The sequence below is a fragment of the Lactuca virosa genome, chromosome 3, assembly GCF_052849685.1.
Source record: "Lactuca virosa cultivar CGN04683 chromosome 3, Lactuca_virosa_CGN04683_v6, whole genome shotgun sequence".
NCBI classification, from domain to species: domain Eukaryota; kingdom Viridiplantae; phylum Streptophyta; class Magnoliopsida; order Asterales; family Asteraceae; genus Lactuca; species Lactuca virosa.
This window is the reverse complement of record NC_136428.1, coordinates 69,452,412-69,474,953: the sequence shown is the minus strand read 5'-3', so window position 1 is coordinate 69,474,953 and position 22,542 is coordinate 69,452,412. Positions and strand designations below refer to the sequence as shown.

At 35.5% G+C, this 22,542-nt stretch overlaps 2 protein-coding genes and 1 long non-coding RNA gene across 4 annotated transcripts; 2 read left to right on the top strand and 1 right to left on the bottom strand.

The window, feature by feature from the left end:
• The first annotated feature begins 8,641 nt into the window (after positions 1–8,641).
• LOC145165908 (DEAD-box ATP-dependent RNA helicase 21-like) lies at positions 8,642–12,331 on the top strand. Its single transcript, XM_079084826.1, has 2 exons — positions 8,642–10,373; positions 11,299–12,331. Exon 1 carries the CDS (start codon positions 8,762–8,764, stop codon positions 10,340–10,342), a length of 1,581 nt encoding a protein of 526 aa, XP_078940952.1. The 5' UTR covers positions 8,642–8,761; the 3' UTR covers positions 10,343–10,373; positions 11,299–12,331.
• Positions 12,332–15,831: 3,500 nt separating this feature from the next.
• Positions 15,832–18,440, top strand: LOC145165907 (DEAD-box ATP-dependent RNA helicase 21-like). Its single transcript, XM_079084825.1, has one exon. The coding sequence runs from the start codon at positions 16,105–16,107 to the stop codon at positions 18,271–18,273; it is 2,169 nt and encodes a 722-aa protein (XP_078940951.1). The 5' UTR covers positions 15,832–16,104; the 3' UTR covers positions 18,274–18,440.
• A 2,602-nt stretch (positions 18,441–21,042) lies between these two features.
• Positions 21,043–22,008, bottom strand: LOC145162376 (uncharacterized). 2 transcript variants are annotated; one of them, XR_013739065.1, is made up of 4 exons: positions 21,749–22,008; positions 21,540–21,601; positions 21,250–21,284; positions 21,043–21,138 (listed from the first exon to the last, which is right to left on the bottom strand). It is a non-coding gene; the product is annotated as an uncharacterized LOC145162376 (long non-coding RNA). The 2 variants fall into 2 exon arrangements; XR_013739064.1 differs by lacking the exon at positions 21,749–22,008 and having other exon boundaries at positions 21,540–21,718.
• Positions 22,009–22,542: the final 534 nt, after the last annotated feature.

Sequence of the window (22,542 nt, the reverse complement as noted above, 5' to 3'; positions counted from 1 at the left end):
TATTTAAATAATCTATATATCAATTAAAGAATTGACTAATTAACCGATTAATCTATAATAAAACTTAAAGTACATATACCATATATATGATATGATAAATAATTGCTTTTGTTTGCTATACATATCTCATGTAAAATTAAAAATTGAAATTAACTATTAGGCAAATCGTTGTTTTGATGTAGTTTTTGTTGATTTATTAACAAATTTCTTTAATCATTAATCATAACATTTTATGTTTTGTAATTTGTTTCATAATTAATATTTTCATGTGTTGTTATTTGATTATAGTTTAGTACTTGATTGTTACAAAATTACAAATTTCGGATATCCGACCCGTATCCGAAAATTCGGATATCTGAATTTCGGATATCCAAAATTTCGGATATTAAAAATCCGCTATCCGAAATTTCGGATATCCAAATTTCTGTATATCCGATTTTGAACACCCATAAGTAATATATACCAAAGAAGTAGTTAAGATCCCTAAGATCTATTATAGAAAATTTAGTGCCCAACATAGTAGAAACATGTATAGAAGTTTAGGGAAGAAGTTGTCAACACAATATCATCAACGTATTAAAGTTAATAAGTTGTATGAGTGCCTTGTAATAAAAAACAAAGAATCACATCTATTACGAGGGGAACCATGGCGAGTGATAAATAATGCAAAGCGATAAACCATGCATGATTGGCCTAGTTCGTGGAGAAACCTTCGGAGTAGACATACATGGTCCTGATGGTTATAGAATCCTGATGGTTGATGTATGTACACGGTTTCTTGAAGATGATTGTGAAAGAATACATTATTAACATCAAGATATCTGATGGACCACTGATGTGACACAACCACGCTATCAAATTTTCGAATGGTGGCCGGTTTGACCACCGGGCTGAAAGTCTCATCACAATCTATACAAGGTTGTCCAAGCCTTTAGCTACATTTATTAGCAATAAGGGATGCCTTGTACCAAAACAACGATCCATCGATGTTGTGCTTATTTTTGAATTTCTAAACACATTAATTTCCTTCGCATATGGAGGTTGTGAGACAAGATCCTAAGTCTGATTGGTGATTAAAACATTGTATTATTCTTCCATGGAATTGAGTATGCATGAGGAAGAGGATATGATGAGTTGACTTGAAGAATAAGCTTGTAAATGGGATTGACAATGTCGTGTCTAACATGGGTGGTCCTGGATTGAGTAAATGTGTTTAGAAAAGAGGAATTAGATAATTAAGTTAAGTTTTTGGTTAATTGAGATGGTTTATTAGGAAGCGAGGATGTGTTAGCATGTCGAAAGAGATTAGTAACGGTGGATGATATGGCTAAGAGGTGGCTAAGCAAATGATGAAAGAAGCACAAAGAATAAAGATGGAGTTAACTTCTTTGATCTTAGGGATCAAAGTTTTCCATATGATGGAAACTTTGTTGAGGAATATCATGTCAACTTTGGAGATCAACATCATAAAGAAATGGAAGAAGATGTGAATATGAACTCAAAAGACTTAAACATATAAGGAAATGATGAAAGAAGCACAAACAATGAAGGTAGGGACAGTTCTTCATATAGTGATTTTGATGTGGAAAGTCTAGACTTGTAGATGATGTGGATATAGATATGGTATTCCATAGTGTGTATGATCATGTTGTAGAAAGTCTTGGTAGGACAATGCGATTTATTAATACTCCTTATGTAAAAAAGATTGGTATAAAAATCATTGATACTGACAAATTTCATATTTTTGTTGGCCATGGTGATAAAAGGCAATGAATGTTAAGTAATCTCATGAAATTAACGGCATGTAACTTAGGGGAATCACATGAAGCTGATTTTGTAGTTGGTGAATTTGTAATTAATAAAAAACACATCACTAAATTAGTTGATTATTTGGTAATTCATATTAAGAGGAATATAAGGTTGGCTATAATGATAAAGTTAGAGTGAAAGAAAAGTATAAAGGATTTACCCATGGACATATGGGCCATCAAATGAGAGTAATGACAAAGGGAAGGGCATAAGTGGCAATTTAGTGGTAAATAAATGCTTCTAGTCCCTTCATGTATCTATGGTAAGTATGACGCTGATTGGATTGTGAAAACATCTATTAACTAACACCATGCTTCCCATACAGGATTATTAAAACCGTACATATTGATGGTGAAAACATTTATTGACCAACACACATGCTTCCCAAGCAGGATTATTAAAAGCGCACATATGGTTATCTTGCAAACCAAACACCAAGTTTGTACAAATCCAAATATCCATATTGTTGCTTTGAGATAAGAACTTCGGGAAAAAAAATACCAATTGCAAAATCCAAATCTTGTTTATGTAGGGTGTTTTACTAGTCATTTCTAAAGTTTTCGCATGTGTTGAGTACAAGGTTTGCCTTAAACACATCCATGATAATATGAAGCTGCAATGGAAGGGAAAGGAATTAGAAGACTATTGTAGAGGCGTGTCACCGCAATGACTATTTCCTACTTTACAAAGGCTATGGAGAAACTTAAGAGATTAAACCTTGCAACTCATGAATAGTTGAAAAAGATACCACCAAAGCACTATGCTAGGAGCCATTCCTTTGGTATAAACCATTTCTCTTCATATTAGTTTATCAAACACTCTTACTTTACATGTCAAACATGTTGAAATTGATTACATGGTTTGGTTTATTATGCTTTCAAAAATATCAGGGATACCACATACGTATAATTTGCTAAACAACATTTGTGAAGCTTTCAATTCCAAATGCTTTAAGAAATGGATAAACTTATAATTTAAACTTTGTTTTATTATGCTTTTCAAAAATATCAGGGAGACCACATACATATAATTTACTAAACAACATTAGAGAGTTGTAACGTCCAGTTTCGGGATGTTTCTAATTTCGGGATAGCGGACTGTAATCTAATCGGGTAAACGTCTGGGCTTTAAGGGAATAAAGTTTAGACCTTATTAGATGTTGATAATATTGGTTGAATGACTTAAGCCCTTGAATTGTGCTTTGGAGCCAAAAGGGTAGAATGGGGAAACGTGATATTTTTGGATTCTTGCATGAATTAATGGATTTAGATTGGTATATATTAAGTCAAAAGAAATTTGATAGAATTTGGGGGCCTGTTCATACCTTCGTGTGCATATAATGATCACTAAAAACGGACTTTGAATGAAGAAGTTATGATTGTTTGAAGTTGAAATGGATTAAGTGAAGCCCATCACATGGCATGGTGAGTTGTGCAGCTTAAGCCCATAAAATTAGGGTTTAAATCGTATTTAAAGGCCTTGTTCTGGATTTTAGGTCATTTTAGCAGCCTCCATATGATTATCTGTATTTGTTGGCTCTGTGTTTATGTTTATCTGTTACATATGTCGACATATTGTGTTTGGGTTGAGGCGGTCCTGCTTTGTGTTGTAGGCCAAGACACCCGGGGATAACCGGATAGGTTGTAGGCCCTGTGAGGCGGTCCAGTTAGGCCGACAGCCCGTAGAGCGGTCTGGATAGGCTGTAGGCTCTGCGAGGCGGTCCAGTCATGCCGAAGGCTCGTAGAGCGGTACAGATAGGCTATAGGCCCTGTGAGGCGGTCCAATCAGGTTGGTTGCTCATATTTGTATGCTTGTTTATTATGTGGTGTGTTGGTACTTTGGGGGAACTCACTAATCTTTGGCTTACAGTTTTTAGTTTATTGTTTCAGGTACTTCTAAGGATCGTGGGAAAGAAAATGCATGATCGTGCACATCTTCCTGTTTTATGTCACTGGGTCTTGGGAAAACTCTGATTTTGAAATAATGCTTTTGAAACAATGACTCTTTTTGTAAACAATGTTGGTTAATGGTTGATTTTAAAAATTTTAAATTTCTTTGACTGTTGGAGTGTTACAAGTGTGTTGGGTGGGGCCCATCGCATGTTACAAAAAGATACGTATTGGGCGGGGCCCAATGTCGGGCGAGGCCCATTGTATGTATATTATGTGGTATTTTGGGTAAGCTCACTAAGCCTTGTGCTTAAGGTTTAAGTTTATGTTTCAGGTACTTCCGGTTCGAAGGGGAGGAGTCCGGCTTGATCGGAGTGCATCCACCAATGTTTCATCACTTTTATGATTTTGAGATTGTACTGTGATAACTATTTTTACTTGACATACTTCTGGATGGTTTGATATGAATATTTGATGGTTTTTTGGTTTAATTAAAAATGAAATTTTTACTTATGATTTTATGATTTTATGATTTTTAGGATGTTACAGTTATGTCATAAACTATAGTCTTTTGGTTTGATAGGATAATTAACTTATGGATTCCTTTGTTAACGAGGTTAAAACTATCCTTTTTTAGGTAAATGTTTAACTAAATTATATATATATATTGTATGCTTGTCTTTTGCACAATATTTTTGCGGCTTACATTTTTTACTTTTTCCTTCTTTACATCGGTATACTCATGCTACTACCAATATGGTCACAGAACCTGAAATTGTTGACAAGTTTTTGACTAATTTATGGAATGGTCAATTTACTACCTAATGTATACATTATTGACAAAATGCTTAAATTTATCATGTTTCTGTTCATAATACAATCATTGCTTCGTTACTTTTCATAAACACCACAACAACATATTACCCATATGAATTCAACAACTATAAATACAAATAAGTTCATAATTAAGTCACTACAATATGATTTCCATTTACAATTCAACAAATACCAAAAAGACATTCATAAACACTTTAAATTTGATAAATATCCCATATGACTAGAGACATTTGTTACAATTTCAACAACAACAAAATCGATTTTCCCTCCAAAAACATACACCCCCACATATACCTAATCCTTCATAAGATGCTAGATAACATGTAACATCTTGTTTCAAGAAGTTTTTTTATTTCGGGATTGTGGTCTATAAATGAATCGAGTAAATGCCTTGAGCTTCATAGGAATAGCGTTTAGACCTTATTGGATGTTGATAATGTTGGTTAAGTGATTAAAGCCTTCGATTTGTGCTTTGAAGAAAAAGGTTAAAATGGGAAAAGTAATATTTTGGGCTTCTTGTATGGATTATGGTTTTAGTTCGAAATGTATTAAGTCAAAATTAATTAGATAAGATTGTTGGGCTCATCAATACATTACCGTGCATATAAAGATTGCCGAAAACGGAGTTGAAATGAAGAATTTATGATTGTTTTGAAGTTGGAATAGAATTGGATGAAAACATGTAGTCACGTGGTGAGAACCGGGCAACCCAAGCCTACGAATTTTAGGGTTTTCTAGGTATTTAAAGGGTGATTCCGTGTTTTTGGGATATTTTTCCACCATCCATCACACCTAAAGCCTTTTGAGAGAAACCCTAGCCTCCCGTTCTCTATTTTGAGCCTCCATTCTCCTCTCTCATCCATTTTTAGAGTTTTTGGTGGTTTTGGAGCAATGATTTCATGCAAGATTGATCGTTGAATCTTGGCAATTGAAGATCTCAACTTTCATCTGCCTTCTAGACCTTTGTAAGTTGTAAAGTTCCAATATGTATTGCATTTCATCTTTGGATCTAAGTGTTTTTGGTGTTTTGGCCCATCTTAATGAGTTTTGAGTGAAAGTTGGGAATAAATTTTGCAACTTTATTACTCTCCAAGGTCCTACGAACATTGTATGTTTCAAATCTCGACTCACAAGTAGTTTTGATGTCATGCATGAGATTTTAACCCATTTCTTACCCCTTTTTGACCTAGTTTTGGAAAGGACATGTATTGGACATGCATGATCATAAAGTAAGGATTTTTATGTTACATTTGGGTGTATGAGAGCCTTCTGGAAAGTATGGATAAGTGGGTTAAAGGAGTAAGAGATTAATGCATTAAGAAGGCCAGAGTTGTTCTCACGACGTGAGGAAGGGGCGGTCTCAACGACTGTTTTGTCTTGAGGCCACCACCACGTGACAAAAGCTTGGTCACGATGTGGCGGCCGACTGTGGGATTTTTGATCGTTGACTTTTTGACCATTTTGACTTTTGGTCAAACTTGGGAAGAATTGAGTATTTAACTAAGGATTGGTCTCGGTTTGGCGTTAGGTATCTTGGATTGGTTGTTCTGTTGTTGAGGTAGCTGTTGAGCTTCTATTGAGTAGTTCAGGTGAGTCTTCTCACTATACTCATAGGTAGAAGGCACCAATGCTGACTCATTGGATTGTGTTAGTTGTCTTTGTTACTCTTGCATGTTTATGTTAGGTTGGACCCATTTGTATGTTGGATTGAGCCTATTGGTATGTTTGGTTGGGCCAATTTATATGTTGGGTTGGGCCTATTTTTATGTTGGATTGGACCCATTGTTATGCTGGGTTGGGCCCATTTATATATGTTTGGATGGGCCCATTTATTTATATGTTGGGATGGGCCCATTTTTATGGTATGTGGTATTGTGGGGAACTCACTAAATTTTGTGCTTATGGTTTATGTTTAAAATGTTTTCAGGTACTTCTAGTTTCAAAAGGAAGGGTCCGGCTTGATCGTACTGCATCCCATGGAGATTTATTCTACATTGATTGTTTATGATTTTACTCCAATGTTTTGAGAATACTTTGACTTTGATCACCTTTTGGAACAATGTATGAATGGTCTTGACTTATTTAAAATGAAATTTTTACTCAGTATTTTTGGGAGGTTACATAACCATGCAACAATGAAGAAAACCCAAGAACCAAAGCACAAATACTTGCATTATTTTAGCATTTGCAACTGCTTGTTGGAGTTCATTCATGAACCTAAGGAACCCTGAAATAGCTTCGTGAAGCAGTTATAAAGAGAGACAAAGGAAGAAAGAGATGAAGAGGATAGGTAAGGAAGCTTCTATATGCCTTGTAATTGTACTTAAGATGGTCCCAAAAGGAAATGATTGTTTTGCACTCACGTGAGGGCTACATGCCTCTCTTTAATGGTGGAAATAAACGGGAATTAGGTTGAGGGACATCCAATGCAATAAAAACAAACCATAAGGACCTATCATGTTACAAAATCAATACTAGTACCAATATTTGGAATTAAGGAAAACCACATGGACCAAATGTGTAATTTACTCTTAAACTGCACAAATGGTCCCTGTGGTTAGCTGAAAATTGCCACTTTGGTCCAAAAAGGTTTGGACTAGCACCAGAGGTCCAAACTTTTCATTTTGTTGCGAGTTTGGTCCGTTTTGCTTTGAACTTTTTTAAAATGACAATTTTGCCCTTACGTTTTTCTTTTTCAGTTTTTTTATTAAGTTTATTAATTTTTTTATTAAAATAAATAAAAAGAAAATTGAAACTAATTTCTCTCTCTCTCTCACCCTCTCTCTCTACACGTACCCGTCTTCTTCTTCTTCCTGAAAATCAGTCCAGATGAACAAAAAAAACACCCATAACAAATTGTTGAACTCGTCGATTATCAATGGAGATGGAGAAAACAGAAGGAGAAATCATATCTAGGGTTAGTCTTCTCCATCTGTTTTTAGAGATGTTCGTCTTCTCCATCTGTTTCCAGATCTGTTTGTGTTCTCCATCATAGTCAGGATCGGTTTACAGCACCACCCCCTTCTCAGTTTATCTTCTCAATATGTAGCTCGATTTTCAGATCTATCACCAGAAAACCCACCTCAACCACACCCTCTAGTACCATGGTAAATCTTCAACATATCGTCTCCAATCTTCGATCTCATCGCCTCCGTCCAAATCCAAGGTTGTAGAACTCGTTACTCGGTACCTGTTCGACCGACTACCGAGTAGCGAGTACTCGGGAGTACCCGGGAGTACTCAGGAAGTACTCGGATTCGGTAATTCATGTAGAAATATTTTTAAGGAAATTATATATGTCCAAATCATAAGTTGATTGAAATATATAACAAAATTAGATATATGTGATTACACAAAAACTGAAAAACACATAATGGTCTTACTTCGTGAGTAATTACTGAAAATTTAAGATATATATGTAGTAATAATCACATGTGTGTGTTAAATAATAAATCATTAAGTATATTATACATATTAATCACTGAGTTGATTGATTTTTACAATACTGCCCAATTCAGTAAGGAGTCGATCGGGGAGTACTCGGGATTGTGTAACTCGCCTCGGTAAGGGGCTGAGTAGCGAGTACTCGGAGGAGTAATCGGCCAACTCGGCGAGTTTTACAACACTGTCCAAATCTGTAAACGTCGCTCTGTCTGGAAACTCGAGCGACAAACGCCACCTCCGCCTCCGTCTCTGTCGATCCTCGTCTCTCTCTATCTTTCTCCATCGAACGTGAAGACCGTCGCAGACCAAAGATTTGGCTAACTAAGGGCAGCGACTAGTTAGGATTCTCAGATCCGACGAGTTAGGGTTTTAGAATAACGAGTATCAAACGAGTTAGGGTCTCCCAAATTACGATCTTTCTTCTTCTACGTCGGAAACCCTCTGTCCTTGTCGTCCTTCTTCTTCGTCGAAAACCCTCTGTCGCCGACGTCTGCGGTGACTGTTATCGCCGTGACAGAGATAGAGATAGGGACAGGGAACGGGATAGGGAAAGGGAACGCGATTCTGAGCGGCGGAACCGCGATAGAGAACGTGATGAAGAGAACAAGGCTAGGGAAAGAGCTTGTTTAGAGAAGCTTGCAGAGCAAGAGCGCGAGAAGGAGCTCGATGCCATCAAGGAGCAGTACTTGGGATCGAAGAAACCTAAGAAAAGGGTTATTAAACCCAGCGATAAGTTCCGTTTTTCCTTCGATTGGGAGAACACCGAGGACACTTCTCGTGATATGAACATTCTCTATCAAAACTCTCACGAGGCTCGTCTTCTGTTTGGAAGAGGTTTCCGCGCTGGCATGGATCGCAGGGAGCAGAAAAAATTAGCCGCAAAGAACGAGAAAGAGTTGAGAGACAAGATTAGGAAGAAGGATGGGATTGAGGAAAGGCCAGAAGAGGCTGCTGCTCAGAGACTCAAGGAAGAGGCTGCTGACATATACGATACATTTGACATGAGAGTGGATCGCCACTGGTCTGAGAAGAAACTAGAGGAAATGACTGAGAGAGATTGGAGGATCTTTAGGGAAGATTTCAACATATCTTACAAAGGTTCCAGAATTCCCAGGCCTATGAGGAGTTGGGTTGAAAGTAAACTGAGCAATGAGCTATTGAAAGCTGTTGAGAGGGCTGGTTACAAAACCCCATCTCCCATTCAAATGGCTGCCATTCCTCTTGGTCTCCAGCAAAGAGATGTCATTGGGGTTGCCGAGACTGGTTCAGGTAAAACAGCTGCCTTTGTTCTTCCAATGTTGACTTACATCACCAGACTCCCTCCTATAAGTGAAGAAAACAAGGCTGAGGGACCATATGCACTTGTCATGGCACCTACCAGAGAACTTGCACAGCAAATCGAGGATGAGACTAACAAGTTCGCCCATTATCTTGGCATCAAAGTTGTTTCCATTGTTGGTGGACGCCCAGTTACAGAACAAGCATTTGAGATTAGCCAAGGGTGTGAAGTTTTCATTGCTACACCTGGGCGACTTAAAGATTGCCTGAAGAACCAATATGCTGTTCTAAACCAGTGTAACTATATTGTTCTTGATGAGGCTGACCGTATGATTGACCTGGGTATGGAGCCCGAAGTTGTAGAGGTTCTGGATGCAATGCCATCAAGCAACTTCAAACCCGAGAATGAAGATGAAGAACTTGATGAGAAAAGAATCTACAGAACCACTTATATGTTCAGTGCCACCATGCCTCCAGCTGTGGAGAGACTAGCCAGGAAATACTTGAGAAACCCTGTTGTGGTTACAGCTGGAACTGCAGGAAAGGCAAACGATCTCATTACACAGCATGTTATCATAGTAAAGGAATCAGAGAAAATGCATAGGCTGCAAGAATTGCTTGATGAAGTTGTGGATAAGAAAGTCATTGTGTTTGTTAACACTAAAATAACCGCTGACCATGTATCCAAGAAACTGGAAAAGTCAGGTTACCGTGTGACAATCTTGCGTGGTGGCAAGTCACAAGAACAGAGGGAAACGAGTCTTGAAGGTTTTAGGACAAAAAGATTCAATGTATTAGTTGCTACAGATGTTGCAGGGCGTGGGATTGATATTCCTGATGTGGCTCATGTCATAAACTATGACATGCCTGGTAAAATTGACATGTATACTCATCGAATAGGGCGTACAGGTCGTGCAGGGAAGACGGGTATAGCTTCAACATTCTTGACTCTTCATGATACTGATGTGTTTTATGATTTGAAGCAGATGCTGACACAGAGCAACAGTCATGTGCCTCCTGAACTTGCCAGGCATGAGGCTTCAAAGTTCAAGCCTGGATCCATTCCTGATAGACCACCTAGATGAAATGACACAGTTTTTCTTCATTGAGATTGAGGTAAGTGTCATGTGCTTAAAGATGTTTTGTTACATTAGAAATTAAATTTTGGGTTCACTGATGTTGCCTTTAGTCCTCTACACTGATTTTGAAGATGTTTAGGCTGGTATCTGTTCTTTATCATTTTGTTTATTTAAATTTTAATAGATGTTTTATGGACTTGCTAATTGTGTTGGGTGTAGAATTTCGTTTTGCAAAGTATGTTAATATGCATGAAAGCTCCACATTGACACGATTGTCACATGTTTATTAACAAAGCAAAAACTTGAAACTATTTCCAGTTGAATACATTACATTGAATCCATATTATACATTTTTTTCTACTTGAAATTCATCGATTGATGCAATAAGGCATCACTTGCGTTAATTACGTAAGTATTGCATTTGCAGTTTTGCATAAATGGTTCTACACTTGAACATTACACATCTCAAATAGTCAAATAGTTGGGGTACTAAGGTAGTGCTCCATGAAGTAAGTTCCTTAGTGACATTACATAATACATAGAGTCATCTTAGTATAATAGACATTGCCAAAAGTTGAGGCTGTTGTATAAATACTAAACTCATGTGATGTACCCCTAAATATTGAACATCGCTTTCCTATATTATAAAGTAAAACTTATACATGCAATAATGTCCTTATGTAAACCTATAAGCACACCACACATGCCAACAATGGCAATTCCAAACTTATTTTGTGGTGGGGGCAATTCGGATTGTCATACACCAATAATATAAAAATACAGTTGTGGCTAAAATTTATTGCATCATACTGCAACAATTCATTGTTTTAGCAAACTATACAAGGATATAATGATAAAAAAAAAAAAAGGAATAGTACCATGCATATTATGAAATTGCAACCTCTCTTCAATCAATATAAAAAGATATGTAGTTAAGCTTGTACCAAATCTATTTTTTTTAGGATATAATGGGAAGAGCAGCAAAAACTTGAAGCTATGAAGGAGAAGAAGAATCAACGTTCTCCCTACCTACTTACCTTTCTTTCATCAAATCTTTTTATTTATGGTTCTTTTGGTATATAGTTAGATAATCAATTTTCTAACAAATTTATTTTGGTGTAGGATAAAGCTGGGAAGAGCATAAAGAAATGAGTTGATTGGGTAATACCCAGAACCCTTTCTCTGACTCCTTCTATTCTTCCCTCTCTACTCTATCTGTATAATATTAATATAAAATATCTGAGATTGAAGAAAAGTTACAAGTAACCCTTTTCTTCTCACATCCCAATCTCCCAAGGTTGTTGGTTTCTGCATCCATTGAAATCTTTTGTTCAATGAGATGAACATAACGATAAGAGAAGCTAGAGGTCCAAGGTTAGATTCTTAGACAGAATCAAATGAAGGCTACAAGCTACAGAAACATTTGTTCAGCCTTAGAGATTTTTCTTTTCACTCCGTTTCTACCTTTTTCTTTTTCATACTCTTTTTTCCACAGATTTACTTAGTAAAATTTCCCTTCTTGAACTCTTCAAAACTCCAGCAAAAAGTGATGCAACCAATGGTATAAGTCGTTCCTCTGATTCTTGTTTGGATCTCTTTTTCTTGTTTTTGGTTGTTGGGATCTTATGTTACCCATGAGCAACAGGGAAAATAGACTTAAAGTTAAGCCCCATTACCATTCACAAGTAGGTGGATAAACCATCATTGCAAAATTAAGAGAACTGATAGTTGACCCATAAAACACTTTCTTGTGATTCAAGATATGATAAGCATCGATTCAACCTCTTCAGCCTTCAACAAGCTATCTTTCGTTGTTCTCCAATGGCATCAACAAACAACACAAGCAATCAAGGAGGTTCTCACCCATCTTGACGTTGATTTTGACTTTTGAGAGATACCAATTGGTATGAATTCACTTATAGAATGAAATCAACAAAACAAGAACAGATATACAAAAGCTTCACTATATTCAATGATTGATAGACCCTTGTTGAATTTATCAGATAACTCAAACATTCTAACACTCACACTAAAAATACCTGATAATATTAAGATAATTCCATGAAGAACAAAGTTCTATAACATAATTCTTAGCTACCTTCTACTACTAAATACCTAGACTGAGACAGAAGGACCCAAGGACACAACAGACAACAAAATGTTGCCCCCCACAATTCCTGTCCCACTCACAGATAACAACCTATGGATACTTAATTAAAAGGACAATTCTACCCTTATACCCTTAGGCTATAAACCAGTAAAAGTTGGGGCTTATCAATGATTCACTCAAAATACCAAGAGAACACAATAAAACCCTAATACTTTGCTAGTAATTCGAGAGTCTAGCCTCTCCAAGGTACAATAACCAGATTTTTTTTTGGTATTTGTATGATTTTGCTATAATTGGGTAAATGTACAATGCTATTACAGGAGGAAATTAAACAAATATGAAGGAAGTTTGTTTATAGTCATTTACCTATATACTTAATAATGCTAGGAAACGAGATTCTCATATTTTTACCAACTTTGCTGGACAATGTTTACACATTCAAGACTATGTGTTATTAAAAACAATTTGAATTAGTTTCAAAAAGTTATTCCTATCTTTATTTAACTAAGAATAAAATGTTGAGTAACTTTCTATCCTTGTTTTGCACCCCTAAATGCAGTGAATTATACTTTAAAAAGTCTATGTAATTATAGGACTGTAGTTTCTAAATCTTTTTATTCTAACCTTTTTACTTTGAAAAATCTATCCGGTTATAGCTATGAAAAACTGTTTTGTATTTAGATAAAATTTTCAAAGAATAATGTTATAAAGGAAGAAATTGAAGTTTGGTGCTACAATTATAATGCATTGTAGGCTTTTGGTCTCTTGTATGTATGATTTAATTTACCAGGAATAATACAATGCAAAGCTTTCTGATTTCGGTCTTGCTAAAGTTGAAGGCGGACAACAACTTGTATCTAGACAGGCATTATTATGTAGGAATAATTGTGAAGCCTTATTAGAGTGCGTTTATTATGTCGATTACTATTACCACTAGTACTAGATATTAAAAGGATTTGGTGTTAAATCCATAAACTTTTGACCAGAAAACAAGTCATTGATTTAACATTAGGTCCTATAATAAATTGATGGCCCTCAAAATGGTTTGTGTTAGATGCATTATTTGTACCCGACAGCACCACACTAAAAATGTTGTAACATCATCGCCACTCCACATCAACACACCAATACTTGTACTCTATGCATATTGTGCTGTATATTGAACATCATATCTATCTAATAATAATAACATTGATTACTTTTACTTCACCTAAAACACATGGTATACAACTCCAATTCTGATCAAATTAGTATACTTTTCGATGTTTTATGAATAATAATTGTAAGACTTTACAGTTAAACTCCAAAACAGGCCTTACGTGTTTCTTTAAAGATGGAAAATCAAAAATTGAAGGCCGAAATCCACTCAATGTCTAAGGGAAGAGGATTTGATTTCCTGCATCTTCCACTTTGATACTTTGATTTGAAAGACTTATTTTTGAAAGAAAAATTATTTACCGAAAGAAAACTATTAGCTGAAGGGAACTTATTTTACTTGGTTATTTATTAATGTGTAATTAGCCCACTATAAAAAAGGTATTTGGTTGAAAAAAACTATCACTTCACATCACGACAAAATGGAATTTGTTGATCTCGATGGATTAATTCCATAAATGACAACATACTTTCTTGCATTTAGCCTAACTTTTACTACTTTCCATGAGAGAATTTTCAAGGGAAATCGACTAAAATTTAATGGTTTTCAAGGGAATCAACTACACCCAACTTTACTTAACTATTTATGAATATTATGTTGTTGTTTTCATAATGAAATAATGTAATGGTTTACATTTTTTTTAATTTGCAAGAGGTTTGATAGTTGCCATTTCAAGGTGGGACTTTTCCATCATATGTAAATGAAAACTAAAGTTGGTGAGTTCGCTATAAAAAGAGGTAAAAAACTTTATAAAAACGAAAATAAAAGATATGCTTGAAATTGTTTGTTAAATTGGTTTTAAGAAAAAACGAGAGTACTTACGTTGCTCTAATGGATAAATATCGCAATAGATGATATAATCATATAAAGCAATCAACTTCCATTTATTTATATTAATGCCCTGTTGTTTTACTTTTTTTTTCTTATTATGACATTATACTTTGAAATTTTAACTAAATCGTTCATCCTACTTTAATTTCCTTTTTTTCATACTCTCATATTTTTTTATTGTCTTTGAGAAAGAAAAACCGGAAGATCGTTGCTTCGACAGAAAGAAATGATAAAAGATGTTATAATGGCATTATACTCCCATTTATTTCTATTGAAGCATTGTAATTTCATTTTTTTATATTAAGTCACAATATTTAAAAAAAATAACCAAATCATAGCATCATACCTTAGTTTCTTTTATTTCATGCTTTCTCATAGTCCTTTTTATAGCTTTTAAGAAAAATAATCGAATTTAAGGAAGCTTTGATGTAGCAAACAACTATATGATAGACAATTATGAATTACGATAAACCCTTTAAACTAAGGGGATAACAATGTTATTAGAGGGAAAAACACTAATGCTTGAGAAAACACCATAAACAAAAGGATGCCTTATTTAAAGAAGAGAAAATATAATCCGACTAGGATACCAAAACATTACATTCCTACGCAAGTTATTAAGCTAACTTGAAAGATAAACCCTAAAAGAAATGAAATAAAAATGAGGACTCCAAATTAAAAACTAGACTCCTACTAATTAACGACGTTTATGTTGAAGGAGTGTTTGGAATTGTTTCTCGAAACGACTTATTGATTTATTAACTTTAAAAAACCAATAAGTTAAAGTAAAGGAGTGTTTGGAATTGTTCTTCAAAATAATTTATTGATTTATTGGCTTTTAAAAAAAAAATATCTCAAAAAAATATTTGGCAAACTCAAAAACATTTTTAGAATAATTTTTTCATTAGCTTTAAAAAAAAAATTATAAACAGCCATGTAAAACCTAACCATATTTAAAACCATTCTCGCTAATAATAATAAAAAAATTACAACCATTTTAAATTAAATATTTTTTAACTTATTGTTATTAATTTTTACTGTCTTAAAAATTTATTGAATATTTTTTTAAAAATTTATTTTACTATCACCATAAATCAACAAAAAATTTTACACACAATAGTTTTCAATGTTGAAAAAGCAATCCCAAACATCCCTAACTTTTTTGTAATTTCTAAAAATAAGATCCATTAAACCATATGTTATGGTCATCACAGCGTTATTATGGTTGAGTTCGCAGTCTAAACTTATGTCATAATTGATAATACTATGTACATCACCTCCAAAAGATACAGTATAAGATGTGGTAATGACATCATGACTCAACCGGATAAATCAACCAATAACCATTTTCTTCTTCTTCTCTACTTCGTGGTCTCTCTGTCTTTTAATATAGTATGACATTTTAACATAATCTCACTTCTAGTTATAGTATTACTATTAATATAGCATGACAATTTTACGGTCTTAAATTTGCCCTATACTTATTGATTCGACCCGTACTTATCACGTAATAGTAACCTACATATCATTCGATCAAATCCCCAATTCGGATTACGACGCCCAAACCCTAGTTTTTCATTCGCATCGATTCCCTTCTCTAACTCCTGCCCTGCAATCATCCAAGCGAAGCAATAAACCTTGAATATAATCATTCGAAGCTTTGATTAAATCATGAAGCGTTCTACCGATGACATTGGTGAGAAACTGCAGGCAAAGAAACCCGTATTTCTCACTAAAGCAGAGCGAGAACAATTAGCCCTCAAGCGCCGCCAAGATGAATTTGAAGAACAGAAGCGCCGATCCGAACAGCTTCTCCTCCAGAGCAACCCTAATTCTTCCACCTCTAAACCCCCTCCGTCGTCTGATGACGCTTCCCGTAACCACCGTTCTTCTCGTGATTACGACCGTGACCGTGACCGTGACCGTGACCGTGATCGCCGGGACAGAGACAGAGATAGAGATAGGGATAGAGAACGGGAGAGGGAGAGGGAAAGGGAAAGAGAAAGGGAACGGGACTCTGAGCGGCGGAACCGGGATAGAGAACGTGATGAAGAGCACAAAGCTAGGGAAAAAGCTCGATTGGAGAAGCTTGCGGAGCGAGAGCGCGAAAAGGAGCTCGATGCCATCAAGGAGCAGTACTTGGGATCAAAGAAGCCTAAGAAAAGGGTTATTAAACCCAGCGAGAAGTTCCGTTTCTCCTTCGATTGGGAGAACACCGAGGACACTTCTCGTGATATGAACGTTCTCTATCAAAACCCTCACGAGGCTCGTCTTCTATTTGGAAGAGGTTTCCGCGCCGGTATGGATCGCAGAGAGCAGAAAAAGTTAGCAGCAAAGAATGAAAAAGAGTTGAGAGACGAGATTAGGAAGAAGGATGGGATTGAGGAAAGGCCAGAAGAGGCTGCTGCTCAGAGACTCAAGGAAGAGGCTGCTGACATGTACGATACATTTGACATGAGAGTGGATCGCCACTGGTCTGAGAAGAAACTAGAGGAAATGACAGAGAGAGATTGGAGGATCTTTAGGGAAGATTTCAACATATCTTACAAAGGTTCTAGAATTCCCAGGCCTATGAGGAGTTGGGTTGAAAGTAAACTGAGCAATGAGCTATTGAAAGCTGTTGAGAGGGCTGGTTACAAGACCCCGTCTCCCATTCAAATGGCTGCCATTCCTCTTGGTCTCCAGCAAAGAGATGTCATTGGGGTTGCCGAGACTGGTTCAGGTAAAACAGCTGCTTTTGTTCTTCCTATGTTGACTTACATAACCAGACTCCCTCCTATAAGTGAAGAAAATGAGGCCGAAGGTCCTTATGCTGTTGTAATGGCACCTACAAGAGAACTTGCACAGCAAATTGAGGAAGAAACTGTCAAGTTCGCCCATTATTTAGGCATCAAAGTTGTTTCCATTGTTGGTGGGCAGTCAATTGAAGAGCAAGGATTCAAGATTAGACAAGGGTGTGAAGTTGTCATTGCTACTCCTGGGCGTCTAATTGATTGCCTGGAGAGACGTTATGCTGTTCTAAACCAGTGTAACTATGTTGTTCTTGATGAGGCTGATCGTATGATCGACATGGGTTTTGAGCCCCAAGTTGTAGGCGTTCTGGACGCAATGCCATCAAGCAACTTCAAACCCGAGAATGAAGATGAAGAACTTGATGAGAAAAGAATCTACAGAACCACTTATATGTTCAGTGCCACCATGCCTCCAGCTGTAGAGAGGCTAGCCAGGAAATACTTAAGGAACCCAGTAGTGGTTACAATCGGAACTGCAGGAAAGGCAACTGATCTGATTACACAACATGTTATCATGGTGAAGGAATCAGAGAAAATGCCTAGGCTACAAAAATTGCTTGATGAACTTGTGGATAAAACAGCCATTGTGTTTGTTAACACTAAAAAGACGGCTGACCATGTATCAAAGACACTGGAAAAGTCAGGTTACCGTGTGACAACTTTGCATGGTGGGAAGTCACAGGAGCAGAGGGAAATCAGTCTTGAGGGTTTTAGGACAAAAAGATTCAATGTGTTAGTTGCCACTGATGTTGCAGGGCGTGGGATTGATATACCTGATGTGGCTTATGTCATAAACTATGATATGCCTACTAACATTGAAATGTATACACATCGTATAGGGCGTACAGGTCGTGCAGGGAAGACGGGTATAGCTTCAACATTCTTGACTCTTCATGATACTGATGTCTTTTATGATCTGAAGCAGATGCTGACACAGAGCAACAGTCCTGTTCCTCCTGAACTTGCTAGGCATGAGGCTTCAAAGTTTAAGCCTGGATCCATTCCTGATAGACCACCTAGAAGAAATGACACTGTTTTTGCTCATTGAGGTAATTATCATGTGCTGCATATAATCATGTTCTTTTACATTACAGATTAAATGTTGCCTTACACTGATAATTTTGAAGATGTTTAGCCTGGTATCTGTTTTAATAACATGAGTTTTAATAGATGTTTTTATGGACTTGATAATTCATAATTGTGCTGGGTTCAGAATTCATTTTGCAAAGTATGTTTGTTAATATGCATGAAGCTCTCCACATTGACACGATTGCCACATGTTTATTGACAAACCAAAAACTTGAAATTTGTTCCAGTTGAATCCATATATATATATATATATATATATATATATATATATATATATATATATATATACTAGTCGTTACCTGCGCAAAGCGGCGGCGGCGTATAATTTGTTTCAACGATTCGTTTCAATTCAGTGTTTATTTGTCTATCTTTAAATTTGTTTACATGAAGAAAAAAAAAAAGATGAAATTAACACATTAACATTTTTAACTATTATTTACGAAAACGTCTTTAATAAACTCATTAGACACGACCTTCAATTAACACACTGACATTTCTTCATTATTCATTCTTATAAAATGCATTATCTTATATTTGGATTTTTGTAATTATGAGAGAGTGTTTGTAAGTAAAAAAAAAAGTCACATGTGAATCAAGTCAATTAACATATTTTTTCCATTTTAACAATTATAAACTTTGATTTAAATATTTACTATCAAATGAAAGAGCTTAAACAGTTCCATGTTGCATTCAATGTAATTAAATGCTAACAATCTTCTAAATAGGATGTTGTATAAACTCATTAGCCACAAACATTCAATTTGAGGTATTCTTTTTGAATTTCAATGCAAACGTCTATAGCCACACAAGGAATTAGGGAATGACAGGTAATAACAAATCATGATCTCTCTAGAACATATAAGTAAAAAAGGGTAAACCTATGATGTGTTTATGCAGGAAATAACATCATACTTTCGTTGATGTGTTTATTATAGGATCCTACTTTTGTTTCAATACAAATACAAAACAACTTTTCACTACATCTGTTGAGTTTTTTCCATCGTGAAGTAATAACATAACATGATGTACCTCTAATCTGTTTATGCACGAAATAGCATCATTGGACAGATTTGCCCCTAAACGGCCAAGTTGACCGTTTGGCTCCTCTTGTTCGGTTCTAGTATCGAAAACCGGAACCATGACAGATATCGTTACAGGTACCGCAAGACTTTTGAAACGATTCAGTTCTCGGTATCGAATTTCTACCCAATTTGGTATTCGGCAATCTCGGGTTGGTAACAGTTCCGTCTCATGCTCATCCCTACAATGATTATTAACAACAGGAAATATAAACCTATTAATAAAAACAAATTTATAAATCTAGATTGTAAGTGTATCGATTAATCCTACATAATTAACACACTTTATCCAATTAAAGTAGTTTAATCTTACATAGTTAAGAGTTTAATCAAAAAGTATTCAAATTTCCCATATAATCCAATAACATGCTACATCGTGAAGTTGAACAATTAAGTTTAAAAAAATTTCAGATTGTTTTTTTTCTAATTTGAACATAGTTTTCAAATTTCCAACTTAAAATATATATTTCAATGTGCTCTCCCTAATTGAACAACATATTTTTCAGTAATTTTTTTTTTTATGAATATCGTTTTCTTACAACATTATACTTAAACAAAATAAAGTCTCATCTCATGAAAATCATTTTCTATATCAACTCATTTGAATATCAAAGGTAGGTATTTAACAAAGGATAAGGGGAATTTTTGGCTCTTTTGATTGTATGAAAGTATGAGAACCATTTACTTTTCTCCTTCACTTGACACTCAATAATCTAGATAATGTGAGAAGTTAAAGAAGCTTTTAACTTGGAATTACCTAGACATCAAGAAAAAGAAGAAAAAAATTCTACTGATCAACTAATGCACCCACACCTACACGACCAAGTAAAGAAAGAAATACCATAATCTAAGGTAATAATCGTCCTAACCGATCTGAACCAATATTAGACTTTGACCATCTTTTCTTTGTATGATTCCACTTATTTCAACCACCATTTTCCTTGATCCGATGATACCGGGGCATAACAGATCAGACCACAATATTAAGGGGTTAATTGGTCATACTTTAAGTTATGGGTTGTTACCATCTCCATATGTATGTGAGAGACATGATGTGGTAATGCCTCTTACTCTTTGCTTTCTTCTTCGGTTATAAAAAAATATACAACGCGGGTCTATAAATTAAAACAACTTTGAAAAATTCAATTTTTTTTAAATATATATAAAATAAAATAAAAAAGTTAATGCACGTAAAAAGGTTTTTACCCTTTGAATTTTCAAAGAAACCTGAAAAATAGCAACAAATTAATGTATTGATACCCCAACCATGACATCAGGTGCTAGCTTGTAAGGAAGGACACTAATTGCCATTAGATTGTAGAAGTACAAGATTGTCTCTGTGTTATGATATAAATTGCTCGTTTCAATGTATTCAGAAAGGAGAAATAAAGTTAGACTCAAGTCAAAAGTAGCCACTCCAACCTGATGATAAGATGGATAGCTCCAGTTAGTATTTGGAATAAAAAAATAGGCAAACAATCAATCATCAGTTGTGTATATTGGAAAGTCACGACCGGAAGATATGTTGGTGATGAAAAAGACAGAAACATTAAATTTGAGTTAAACACACACAATCAGGACTACCGCCACAATCATATATTACTATTGTGTATTGCAACATTGTAATTTGAGATTTCTACCAAAATATACCTTAAAAAGTCTACCTTAGAACACAACAAACCACCGCCGCTTTTAGTCTGCATTTACCTTCCAATAATACTTTCACCACAACTGACTTTTGAAAGCTTGTTGAACAAATTTTAAAAACAAACTACTTTAAGCTATTACAAAGTAAAGGTTGAGTGAGATTAAACATTTCTAAAAGGAAAATTAATTATAGCAAATATGAAAAATACCTTTTCAGTTTGTTGATTGCAACAATCGTGAGGGTCTGAGTGAGTAAGATAGGTGAGATTCACAGAAAGCAGATGAATATTAACATCAATTTAAGTTATAATCTCACTTGAAATTTGAAATATAGCATGCAATAAAGATGTCAATGTAATTCTAAGAAAACATGGATCAAACAACTTTACTACATGACCCTATATAAGAAAAAGACCCTGCAGCGTTGAGCTGTAGCCATAATGTTTAAAAAAAATAAAACAGATGAACGAAAAGCCATTAATGAAGTAAATATAGTTACCTGAAGTCGAATTTCATCTTTCTCTTCCTCTTTCTATCCCTCTTTTCTCCGTGTTTCCTAGGCTGATGGAGGCAACACGTTTAGAAAACCAATTTAAACCAAAAGAAAACGTATTTTAAAAATAACAAAACGTTCTGTAAAGAAGTTATAAGGTTAGCGTTTACCAGAGAAAACCAATTTTGTAAAGAAGTTATAAGGTTAGCGTTTACCAGAGAAAACCAATTTTATAAGGTTAGGGTTTATCTGAGAAAACCAATTGAAGCAGCCGGTGGTCATAGCAAACAACAAACAGAGAACTGACGATGGCGGAATCAAAGACAGAGAAAGAAAATTAACCAAAATCGAAGAACATCAGCGGAGAAGGAGTCGTCGGTGAGTGGTTGTTTCATTCCGCACAGTTGTCGAAGGGAGTAAGAGGGACGATTTAGGGTTTGATGGATAGTGTTGTCGTTGATGGTTCCGAAAATGGTTGGCGGCTTGGCGCGGAGGTGTGCATAAGGGTTTTTGTGGACACATAGTGGTGAGCTATGGCGATGGCAGAAGAGTTCGACGGCGGCTCTTACCAAGACGGTAGGTGGAAGCGGTGATTGATCTGAGTTGGCCGGTCCAATAAGGGGTTGAAGATAGATAGGTTTGAGAGATGAAATTGAAAGCAATAGTAATGAGGCGGTAAAGAAGGTTCCAGAAGTCGGAGGAATGAGCGGTGGGATAAAGTATGTTCGAGAGAGAGAGAGAGAGAGAGAGAGAGAGAGAGAGAGTATTCTTTAGACGGATGGTGCAGTGGTGGATTTCATTGACGAAAAAGGAGGTAGTGATTTGAATGAGTCTCCTGATTTGAATCATTCTCCGATGTTTTAAGAAAAATTAGGATAAAGCTGGTCATGATAAGGTATTCAAAATCAAATTAGCATGTATCGCATCACATGGTTGTATTATTAGCTTAATGATTTGAACGTCTTAATCTATTTTTAGAAATAGTAAGGTTTGTATAATAATATAGTAA